We start from the raw sequence: 11,921 nt of genomic DNA on the forward strand, positions 1-11,921 counted from the left end.
AAGGGAGCAACAGAGCGCGGTCAGGGACTCAGCTGCCACGGAGACCAGACCCTAATGCAAACGTTAGAAGATGAGGAAGGACTTTTTTAAAAAGGAACCACTGCAGGTCAAGCAGGAAGCCAGGACGCCGAAAAGCCAGGACGCCGAGTTTCTCCCGCGGGCGGGCCTCCCGGAGCTGGCATCCCGGATTCCAGATACCAAAGCGGCCGCACGGCTTCTGGAATCTCTTCCCACCACGAAACATGGTTTTCCGAGAGCTGGCGACGGCAGCGAGATCATTTGCATCGGACTTTCCCAACTGCCCTCTCTCTACCCCTCTGCAGGAGCGCGGGGCTGGGGCTGGGGCTGGGAACACCGGCTCGGGCCGGAGAGGGGCGGGGGGCAGCCTCCCCAAAGCGCCCGACCCGGCTGGAGGGCCCCGCCAGTGTCCGACGCGCCAGGGACCCTCGTGCGCTTCTGGGACTCGGGGCCCTCCCGCCAGGCGGCCCCTCCCCGGTGGAGCAGGCGCAGAAAGACTCGCGGGGTGCGGCCGGGGACTGGGAGCCCCCGGGGCCCCTTGGGGGACAGGTGGCAGGGGCGGGGTCCAGGGCCGCGGGCTGCGGGGCAGGGGCCCGGGAGCCGGGCCGGGAGGGCTGGGAGGTCCCCGGGCCGGCGCGGGGCTGGGCGGGGCCGGCGGCGCTGGGGTTAATGTCCGCTCCGCCCCAGCGCACTGACTCAGTTTCACCAGAAACTGCAGGGAGGCGGCGGCGGATGTCCAGCGCGCCGGAGCCTCGGCGGAAGCGGCAGCCAGAGCCGCGCAGGAAGCCGGGACCGGAACCTGGGCAGGCCGGCCCCACCCCGCTCACCTGCGCAGGTAACTGCGACCCCGGAGCGCGGGCCGGAGGCGGCGCGGGCTCCGAGCATGTTCGCCTCTTTGTCCTGCGCTCCTGCGCGTGTCCGGGTACGGGGGCCCCTGCGCCGGCCACCTGCTCGGTCGTCCGTCGGGCGACCCGATCGCGGGGGTGTACCTGGGAGGGTCGGATCCGCGTGCCCCTCTTCCTTTTTGGGGTGCTAGATGCTCCCCAGCCTTCCCCTTTACTCCCTCCCACCCGGGCCGCCGTCCTTGAAGTCTTCCCAGCTGATCCGGCCTCTCCTCCGTCCCCTGCCCTCTTTCAGGTCTCAGTCACCCTCGGAACCCAGAATCTCGCACTGTGAAGGTGACCCCCCTGGGGAAGAGGGCGACGCCCGCTGGGAGGACGATGGCCGGCGCCAGCGTCTCCCAGACCCGCATCTCTGTGGTCGGCGTGTGGCTCTTGTGCGCGCTCGGCCTCCAGGGCGCCGAGACGGGGCCGCCACCGGCGCCCCCTGGGCTGCCGGCGGGAGCTGCCTGCTTGGACCGCTTTACCCCCGGGGTACCCGACTTTGTGCTGGACACCGACGCCTCAGTCAGCAATGGGGCCACCTTCCTGGGCTCCCCAGCCGTGCGCCGCGGCTGGGACTGCGTGCGCTCCTGCTGCACCGCCCAGAACTGCAATCTGGCGTTGGTGGAGCTGCAGCCCGACGGCGGGGAGGACGCCATCGCCGCCTGCTTCCTCGTCAACTGCCTCTACGAGCAGAACTTTGTGTGCAAGTTCGCGCCCAGACAGGGCTTCATCAACTACCTCACGCGCGAGGTTTACCGCTCCTACCGCCAGCTGCGGACACAGGGCTTTGGCGGTAAGGAGCGAGGGTGTGGGCGTGGGTGTATTTGGGGGAGGGTCCAAAGAGGGGCTGGTTATGGAGTCCTGAGGGAGGCGAGCATCAGCAAGGAATGAGAGAGGAGAGTCCAATTCTGCCCACTCCTCCTTAGAAGGAGGCAGTGTAAGCAGTAAAGAAAGAACAGACTCTTTTGAGTGGGGAGTGGTGACATCCTAGAATTCAGACTCTGGCCTCTGAATTGAGGATGTTGAGTGGGCTGGTTCTCTGGTATGCGTGTATGGGAGAGAGGAGGCAGCTTCTCAGGCTCCCCCAGGGCCCTGGTATGCTGAGTCAGGGAGTGAATCTGGCCCAGCACTGGCCTAGGCACCTGTCAATGAGGCTGGTGAATGAGTCCCTTCCCCATGACTGAATCAAGACTCTTGGTTAGCATCTCTCTGCGTCCCTCCCCTCAGTGTGTCTTTTGGTGGTCTGGGGAAAACTTCCAGACCCCAGAGATTAAAAACTAAAGAATGAGCCCAGCCTGGGGTTGACCAAAAAGGGGAGAGGGTTGTGTTCATGTTGTGGACACAGTAGCCTAAAGGCTCCGGGTGGCGGTGAAGAGGGTTGCTGCGTGAGTCAGTCCACTGGTATGTATACCTGGTAGGGGAAGGATGTCAGCTGTTCAGGCAGGTGTGCAGGGGTGCATGCCAGCCAGGCAGGACTCTCCCTCCTTAGAATCTGGTAGCCAAGTTGTCTGCTCAAATGTTTACCTCCAGAATAAGGACATAGTGGGGGCCAGAGCGCCTCCTCCTTCCGGTGGCTGAGCAGTCAGTTGGAATCAGAGACCCTCCAGAGAACTTCATTCCCTAGTCTCTCCTGTTATGGCTAAGTGGGGCTCCGGGGTAGGGATGGGTCAGGACTGATAACCTCTGTTAGCACTTTACAGTTTACTGATTGCTCAGCCACTCAGCCTCTTTCTCAGGCCTCATGACAACCACCTCCAAAAAGGGCACTATTAGTAGTCATCCTACCTTATAGATTAGAAACTGGCTTCCATGTTAAATACTTTGCCCAGGATAACACTCCCCACAAATGGGAGACCTGGGACTCCAGGCAGGCCCTCCAGAAGTCCTGTGCTATTTTTCACACAAGATTGCCTTTCTGGTGGAAATCTGGCACTCTGACCAGAGGCAACAGATTGACCAAACCAGAGACTGGGGAGCCTAGGAGTCAGGACTGGGCTAGGACTGAACCTTGTTCTTGTCATAATTCTGCAAAGTGGAGAAAGGACTTTCCTCTCCAACCTTCTCCTGAGCCAGTCTCTCTTCCTGGTTAAGGGTCTGCGCTTCTCTCCTACCTGCCAGTGGCTCTTCTGGGTCACTGAAGAGAGTAGGATGGGGGCTCTCAGAGTCCTACTGGGCCAGGACCTGAGCCTGTTCCACAAGGAAGTAGCAGAGTGTAGGTGGTGATGACTCTAATTGACCTGAGCTGCCTGTGCCCTTCCTGCTCTGACAGAGGCCCCGTAGGCCAGCCCCTAAAACTCAGAGGTCTGGTCTGAGAGCTGAGTTGGACTGGGCCGAACCGTCTAGGGGACCAGCCTTCTTCATCCGGAAACCCCACCCCCCACCCCCAGACTGACCTGTTTGTCTCGAAAAGGGACTGAGTGGGGATTTCCTGGGGCATTTAGGGAGATGGGTAGGGCTTGGACTGGGTGTGAGTGCGAACCATTTTCTGGGCATGGCAGTGCTTTGGGGAGTAGGGGGAAGCCGTGTGTCAAATCCATTCATTCCCAGTTGAATCTGGATAGAGGTTGGATGAGCAGAAGCAAATGATAAAGCCATTAAGGTATCTCGGGTGCCAGACTAAGGTAGACCTAGCTGGCTAGATGGGGAGGGAACTCAGGCCTTCTAAACCTTTGATTCATATTGGGTAGAAAAGTCCTCCCAAGCATGGGTTTGTTTGTTCCCCTTTTCCTGCCTGTAGCCAGTCCAGGCCAGATTCTTGCCGCCTCCTAAGCACCCTGCTTCCTCCTCTTCTCCCCTTCCTCTGCCCTCGCCTCTCTGTTGGAGGTGTGGCTTAGGGGGGTGGACTGAGTTTCCCTGGAGATGCCAGGAGGCCTGGCAGCTGGGGGAGGGGCTGACTTTTCTGCAACTTTGGCCCTTGCTCTAAGGGGTGGGAGGAGGGGAAGTAGTGGCTGGGCTGGGCAGGGCTTCTGCCCCTTGCTCCTAGGGGCTGGGGCTGGAAGAGGACCCTGTGGGGTGTCCTGATTTGGCCCAGGATCTGACACATCACTGGCCTGCCACTTCCACCCTAGGGGCCTGCCCTGCTAGCCCGCCTTTTACACAGGGCTACCAAGTTGTTTTTCCCCTTTCTGACTACTGACTACTTTCTGAAAAATGCAAGGAGGGAGAAACCGGCTCCTCTCCTGGTGCCAGCCAAGCCAGTGGACTAGGGGTTGCTTCCAGGCAGGCACTTTCCTGCTCCCCCTCTCCACTCCTGGTCCCCTTTTCTCTTTCTTGTTGGCCTCAACTTCTGGAAGAGTTTCTCTGAGAAAGCTCCCCATTCCCATCCATTGGCTATCACTGTGTGTCTTGGTCCTTTGACCTCTGTGATGACCCTCTGCGAGGCCCCCCTTGGTCTGCTTTCTCTGCCTCATCAAAGAGGAATCTCCTGTGACTCAGCCTGCTACCAGCTGTTCTTATCTCTACCTTCCCTTCCTTTGAACTTGCTTTTACAGATGACATGACTCTCTCTACAGCCTCTGTGGAGACCAGGTTGGCAATATCCATCAGAACTAAATGCACATAACCCTGTACACAATTGCACTTGTAGCAGTTCATTTTGCATACATACACATGCGTAAAACAACTTACCAGCCAGTCATTCACGGTAGAGTTGTTTATAATAGCAAAGAATTAGGAACAATCTCAATGTCTGTCAACACATATTATAAGTGGATACTGTCATGCTGTTTTAATAAAGACAATAAAGCCTGAGGCAGCATGGGTTTAATTCTTAACTAGGCAAAAAAGGAAGGAGGAATCTAAATCAAAAGGCCGGTGGACTGATTAAAAAATTGTAAATTATGGCACACTCATACAATAAACACTATGCAATTAAACAAACAAACAAAAAAGAAACTTTATGGCTTGCTATGGAATGATTCCAAAATATATAATGGGAAACATGAGAAGAACTTGCAAGAACTGGGGTGTAAGCGTCACCAGAGACAGAATGGGGAGCAGAACAGGCGGATTGACTGAAACACACTACTGCAGAGGGGAGCAGCAGGCGAGACAGGAGAGGTCTGCTGCGCCATGTGGGTCACTTTCCTGACCAGAGATCGAACTTGTGCTGCAGTAGCTGCAGATTGCTTCATACTACTGACGCTTAACCCTTTACAACACCAGGAAGGCCCCCTCTTTTGAAATTTTAAAATTTTATATCATGTACATGAATTATCTAAGTTAAAACAAATACCCCAAGATCACAAAGGCAATCAAAATCACAGCTCTAGGTAGCCCATAAGTTATGGAGTCAGAACAGAGTTCAAATCCCATTTTGGCCATTCAGAAACTGAGTGACCCTCGGCAAGTCATTTAACTTCTCTAGTGTCCATTTTGTGATCTGGAAAGAGAGGTGAGAAGCAGTTGTGACAGGGCAACTAGGAAATGGGTCAAGAAGGCAGACCAGGAGTCAGCACACTTTCTGCAAAGGTTCATATGGTGACTCTTCTAGGCTCTGTGAGACTACAGTCTGCCAAAGCACTTAGCTCTGCTACTGTGATGTAAAGCAGCCACCAGAGTAGATAAATAGGCGAGGCTGTGTTGTGATTTATGGACACAAATTTTAATTTTATGTACTTTTCACATCATGAAATAGTGCTTTGATTTTTTTTTTTCAGCCATTAAAAATAAAATATATTTGGTCTGTGGGTTATAATTTCCAACCCCTGATGTGGATGATAGAGACAGGGCAAACCTAAAGCAGTTCTGGACACACACTCAATGAGCAGCACCTCTTAATAAACAAGACTCCCGATCTGTCTTCCGTCCTGGCTTTTCTCAGGCTCCCACCTGTGCCTCCATGGCCTGCTGATTAGTTCCCCTTTGGAGGGCTTTTCTCTAAGACAAGCCACATGTTCCCTACAGGTCTGGTTTCCCTTCCGCCTGTGCCCTGGCTCTTCCTCTGCAGTTCCCAGGGCCTGTCAGTTCCAGAAGCCTGAAGCTCTGTCCAGCATGTGTTCTCACAGCCTCCTTTCCATTCTCCCTTCATTCAGCTCATTCCCAGCGCATCTGCTGTGAATCTCCACCCTGGCCTCTTGCAAATAATTCCAAGCGGATGGGTAAATAACTTCTGCCCAGAGTTCAGAGCACTGTGCTTCCTGGGCCCTCAGCCCCTCCCTTAGGAGCTCCCTGACCTCAGTCATCATCCAGGGGGTCAATGTCTGCTGCAGCCGGGACTCACCTTCCTGTACCACTGACTGTTAAATATTTGAGTGTCACTCCTGCTGGGTCCACATGCCCTGGCCTGGCATCCAGGGACCTTTGAAGACTGCCCCAGCCCGGCTGGTCTCCTTAATGTCCACCAAACTAACCCAGTTAATTCCTAATTCCTTGCTTTGGCTCACTGTGATTTCTGCTGTCAACAACAACACAGCACATTTTCCCCCATAACCAAGATAATAAAAAAATCCTCCTTTCCCCAGAAGGCCTTGCCTTACTCCTCTAACCTTCCTTCTCTGAATGTCCACGTCCTTGCCTTGCACACGCACCTTCGTGGGTCTTTTCTCCCATGTTGCTGCATGTGTTGGGTCTTACGTGCCCAGCTGGACTATAATCCCCTCAGGGCAGTATATTAATTTCTTGTGGTTGCTGCAACAAATTACTTATTACAAACTAAATGAGTTAAAACAACAGAAATGTATTGTCTCACGGTTCTGGACGTCAGAAGTCCAAAGTCCAGGTGGCAGGGAACACTCCCTCTGAAGATGCTACAGGAGCTTTCTTCCCTGTCTTTTCCACTTCTGGTGGCTCCAGACCTTCCCTGAACTGCAACTGCATCCCTCCCACCTCTGCTCCATCTCCACAGGCACCTGCTCCTTCGCTCTCTACCTTCTCTTCTGTCTTTCATAAAGACACTTATCCTTGGATTTAGGGCTCACCCAGCTAATTGAGGATGATCTCATGTGGAAATGCTTAACTTAATTACTTCTGCAAAAAGAAATTAAAAAAAGATAGAAAGAAAAGGGGCCTCCTAGGTGGCACAAGAGGTTAAGACGCAACCTATGAAGCTATCCATAGCCACTGCAGCATAAGTTCAATCCCCCGGCCAGGGAGCTACGCATATGGTGCAGCAGACCTCTCCTGACTCGCCCGCTGCTCCCCTCAGCAGTGTATTTCAGTCAATCCAGCTATTCTGGTCCCCACTCTGTCTCTGGTGAATCCTCTCACCCCGCCCACACCTCTGGCCTGTACCCCAGTTCTTGTACACATAAATAAATCTTAAAAAAAAAAAAAAGAAAAATTAAAAATAAACAATTACTTCTGCAAAGGCCCTATTCCCTAATAAGATCACATTCATGAGTTCTGAAGGTGAACTATAGACATGCATTTTGGGGGGCCATCATTCAACCCACTATAGTGAGGAACCCTACTTTGTACTTGTTTCTCAGTCCCTGGAGGAAACCTTAGTCACAGACACTTTGAGATTGAGGGAGGGCATAGATTTGACTTTTCAAAAATGTTTAACTTTTAAAAGCAATTAGAACAAATGCCTGTAATTGCAGGAAAAAGGCAGTAAGTCCCCCCACCCCCAAATATAACAAATACAGATATGCAATATTTTCCTAAATAGGATCAGATGGCATGTTGTCTTCACTGCAGACTTTTCCAATGTACAAATGTCTTCAACATTCCAAAGATAAAATATATCTGAATAGAGAGCAAGAAGATGGCTTATTTGTTTCCTCCCGCCTGAGTCCAGGTCGGTTTAGATGGGGTCTGTTTTGCCTCCATCCCCCAGGAGAGATCTGGGCCCCTCAATGAAAGTTGATCTTACCTCACTGTAGTGCCAGCAAGGCACGGAGCAGGTTCTCTGTGTGTCTGGGCAGAAGGGTAAAGGAGGAGTCCTGGAGTCCTCGGTGGCTTTTTCAGGCTTTTAATGATCTTTCCACAGCATTTGTAGTGCGGCAACCAGGTACACGGCAGGCAGCGAGGGGGCTAGGGGCTGGGATGCCTCCCAGCCCCCCCGGGAATCCTCACTCTTTCTGGGCTCCCAGGCGTTCTCTTTGTGGTCTCCTGACTGGTCTTTACTGCATTCCATCCCACAGTCCTCTGCCACCACACTCTGCCCTCTGCTGCTGCGCTCTGTTCTTCACTCAGTCTCACGGCTCAGGTGCGCCCGCGTGCGCGTGCCCATACCACACTCCAGGTGCCGCCATCAGGCACGCGTGTAAGACCACAGGTGTGAAGCACTGATGTTAATGGCAGGACAGCGGAAAAAACCTGACAATTTCCATTTACCCTACACTCCCTTCCTCCCAGGGTCCGGGATCCCCAAGGTCTGGGCAAACAAAGACCTAAAGGTTCAGCCCCAGGAGCCCCTGGTGCTGAAGGATGTGGGAAACACAGATTGGCACCTGCTTCAGGGAAACTCACTCATCAGAATAGAGGTGAGCACTGGGCTGGCTCCCTGACACCCCACCTCAGCCCTCAGGACCCCCTTTCTTGGGCCACAGACAACCCCTCAGGGTGGAGTAGGTAATACCAAAGGCCTGTCTTCTCCCCAGTGAGAAGGTGTGTGGCTAGTAGGACCTGGGGCAGCCCAAGAGCATCAGGTTCCCCACTCTGATGGCCACTCCTGTGTATAGAGGAATAATCCGGACCAGGTGGAGCTGTGGGGACTCACGCAAGGCAGCTACGTGTTCCAGATGACAACCAGCTCAGACCAGGCAGAGAGCACGTCCAACATCACAATCACTGTGCTGTCTGCCAAGCAGACAGAAGGTGAGGGAGGGGACGAGGAGGCAGCAGCGGGAGCCATCTCCCTCTGTTGATAGGCCTCTCAGGCCCCCCTGACAAGTTTTCCTACCCCCAGACTATTGCCTTGCATCCAGTAAGGTGGGCCGCTGTCGAGGCTCCTTCCCCCGCTGGTACTACGATGCCAAAGACCAGCTCTGCAAGAGCTTCGTTTATGGCGGTTGCTTGGGCAATCTGAACAACTACCTCCGGGAAGAAGAGTGCAAGCTAGCCTGCCACAACGTGCAAGGTGGGCCCATGCATGCTTCGGGCTCAGGGTGTTGGGCGGGGGTTCTTTCTTACTGGTCAGGAATATGGGCAAGGACTCCCCATTCCCGAGGTCCCCCATCAGCTCATCCCTGCTGGGACCGGCTGCCTCGTCTCACTCCTGTTTTCTTTCTTCCAGGCCCCTCACTGGAAAGGCACCATCCAGGTGGGCTTGGCTCCTTTCCCTCGTCCCCTCACCTCTACCGGGTCTCCAGCCCGTACCAAGTCCATGTCCCTGCCCAAGCTGCCTTTCCCCAGGCCCTTTATCCTCACAGTGTGTGGAAGGACCACAAGCACCCCACCCTTTGCAGCCCATCATCCTCCCAATAGGATTGGCCCAGTTTGTGTGGAAGGGGGGAGATGGGGTGGAAGGGGACCAGGGGCGTGTCATGATGCTGTGTTGGAGGAGGGGGGCTAGGTATGGGAGGACCCCTTGGTACTGCTGGCTTCTGCTCCAGCCTGATCTCACCACTCCTGCCATATCCTGCCCCGGCCAGTCCCCGTGTGCTCTGCCACCTGTAACCCCACCGAGTTCCGCTGCAGCAACGGCTGCTGCATCGACAGCTTCCTGGAATGTGACGACACTCCCGACTGCCCCGATGCCTCTGACGAGGCCTCCTGTGAGAAATGTGAGGCCTGGGAGATGGGAGGGTGGTGGGCAGCAGAGGGAGGCTCTGATCCCTCAACCTGCACCCCTACACCTCCCATCTTTCATCTTTGCAGACACCAGCGGCTTTGAGGAACTCCAGAACATCCATTTCACCAGTGACAAAGGTGAGATTCTCCCAGGTCTCCTGGGTCAAGGCAGATGCAGACACTGCCATCCTCACCAATCTCATCAGCAGGCCGAAGGGGATTCTGGTGGCCAGGGCCTCAGCTCCAGGGTCTCCCTACTTGCAGGTAGCTTGGGGAGAGGCCTAGAACTCTGATGGCAAACGTGTGGCCCACATTGGCCCATACTTCCCTGGGTGTGCCAGGCTATGGGCAGAAGGCCGGGGGGGGGCGGGGGGCAGCACTTTCCTTTGGCCGTATTTCCCAAGCATCAGTCATCCTCTTCACACCTTGCCCTGCCCACACATCACTGAGATGTTATTTACTGAATAATTTTCTCTAGGAATGAATCAATTACTTTTTGACTTAATGTATTAAAGGAGGAATTTCACATCACTACCATGAATGGAAAGCCACTTTTACATGTCACAAATTGAGATCAACTATTAAAATAACTATAATAAAGCAGTATTACCATATTCTAGCCGGATATCATTGCCCGCCAAGGCTCAGATCCTGAGCCTTCTGGGTTCAAAGATAGACCATCCTGTGCTGCAGGGAAAACTAAGATTTTGGCACAATCAGAAAATCTGGGAGAAAAAAACACTGAAAAAGGAATAGTCATGTGAGTCAGTGCAGTTTACTTTTGTGCCTAAGGCAACTGTCCGCATTTGTCTTCCTCAATTCTGGCAACACTGAGGCCCTTGCTGAGTGACAGCCGTGCTCAGTGGTGGAACCTGGAAGATAGTGGCAGGGGGCTGTGAACTCACTCTTCCCTTTGCCTGCTTTTGAACCCCAGGGCATTGTGTGGACCTGCCAGAGACAGGCCTGTGCTGGGAGAGCATCCCTCGCTGGTACTACAACCCCTTCAGCCAGACCTGCGCCCGCTTTACCTATGGTGGTTGTCATGGCAACAGGAACAACTTTGAGGAGGAGCAGCAGTGCCTTGAGTCCTGTAGGGGCGTCTCCAGTAAGCAGGGCGGGTAGGGAAAGGCTTCGAGAGAGAGCACTTGGCTCTGTCCCCAGGCCTGGGCTGGTCACACCTGGTCCTCAGAGCACCTGGAGTGGGGGTGGAAGAAGACAGCAGTGGAGAGTTTTGGGGATCTGGGGAGCAGCTGAGACTCCAAGCATTTAGTGTTGACTTGTCTCTCCCCTACTCTTTTTGTAGAGAAAGACGTGTTTGGTCTGCGGCGGGAAAGCCCCATTCCCAACTCGGGTAAGCCCTGGTCTGCCCTGTCACCAAAGAATAGGTATCAACTCCAGGAGCCACTCCACATGATGAGTTGGGACTCTCCGAGTCCTGGTTGAGGAGTACCCTGAGTGTCAGTCCACAGTGATCCCTGCCATGGGCAGGAGAGGGAAGCACAGGAAAGTGGGGGTCACATGTTTGCCATCACAGTTCCGGCCTCCCCGCAAGTGACTGCAAGTAGAGAACTGGAGCGAGGCCCCAGCCACCAGAATCCCTCCCACTGGACTCACAGTGGAGCCCTTCAGCTGCCCACATGTTGGGGTCCTTCCACACGTGCCCTGTTTGACTTGGTCCCTTTGACACAGAGTAGGACTAGGCATGAGAACCGAGGAGGCCCTGCTGGGGTTCACGCTGGCTCTTCAAGCGGCCCTTTCTTCCCAGGCTCCGTGGAGGTGGCCATCGCGGTGCTCCTGGCTACCTGCATTGTGGTGGTGGTGGCCATCCTGGGTTACTGCTTCTTCAAGAACCAGAGGAAGGGCTTCCACAGACACCGCCACCGCCGACCCCCACCCCCTACCCCCACCAGCTCCACGGTCTCGACCACTGAGGACACGGAGCACCTGGTCTACAATCACACTACCCGGCCCCTCTGAGCCTGGGGCTCTCGGGCTCGCGCCACGCCCTGCTTCCTCCTTGCCAAGATGGAGGCCTGAGCTGGGGAACATTTTGGGACTGGACCCCTCCAGCCTCTTTTCCAGGCTCTCTCTGCCTCTATGCCAGGTCTTCAGCTTCTCTCAGAGGTGTCTCAGCTAATCTGAGGTCACATATTCCTGAGAAAGCTTCAGGGTCTGGAAGCAGCAGAAAACCTTTGATCCAGGAGTCCCACAATAGATGGACCTGCCCGGGCTGGGATTTCCAAGGAAACTGGAGTTTGGTTTCCTGTTTAAGGCTGCCCTCCCCACCCCATGGTTTGGGAAGGGGCCTGGGGCAGTGTCAGAAGCAGAAGGGCCAGAAGAGGC

At 54.6% G+C, this 11,921-nt stretch overlaps 1 protein-coding gene across 3 annotated transcripts; it reads left to right on the top strand.

The window, feature by feature from the left end:
• Window positions 1–1,222: 1,222 nt before the first annotated feature.
• Window positions 1,223–11,555, top strand: SPINT1 (serine peptidase inhibitor, Kunitz type 1; the record flags this gene model as incomplete). Of its 3 annotated transcripts, none has more annotated exons than XM_084239515.1 (9): window positions 1,223–1,695; window positions 8,202–8,329; window positions 8,528–8,663; window positions 8,755–8,946; window positions 9,440–9,571; window positions 9,666–9,716; window positions 10,513–10,683; window positions 10,882–10,929; window positions 11,344–11,555. In XM_084239515.1, exons 1-9 carry the CDS (start codon window positions 1,239–1,241, stop codon window positions 11,553–11,555), a joined length of 1,527 nt encoding a protein of 508 aa, XP_084095641.1. In that variant the 5' UTR covers window positions 1,223–1,238. The 3 variants fall into 3 exon arrangements, with proteins under 3 accessions (XP_084095641.1, XP_084095643.1, XP_084095642.1); XM_084239517.1 differs by lacking the exon at window positions 9,440–9,571 and adding an exon at window positions 9,082–9,108 and having other exon boundaries at window positions 8,755–8,925; XM_084239516.1 differs by having other exon boundaries at window positions 8,755–8,925.
• Between the last annotated feature and the right edge of the window lie 366 nt (window positions 11,556–11,921).

The sequence above is a fragment of the Talpa europaea genome (genome assembly GCF_964194135.1).
Source record: "Talpa europaea genome assembly, chromosome: 8".
NCBI classification, from domain to species: domain Eukaryota; kingdom Metazoa; phylum Chordata; class Mammalia; order Eulipotyphla; family Talpidae; genus Talpa; species Talpa europaea.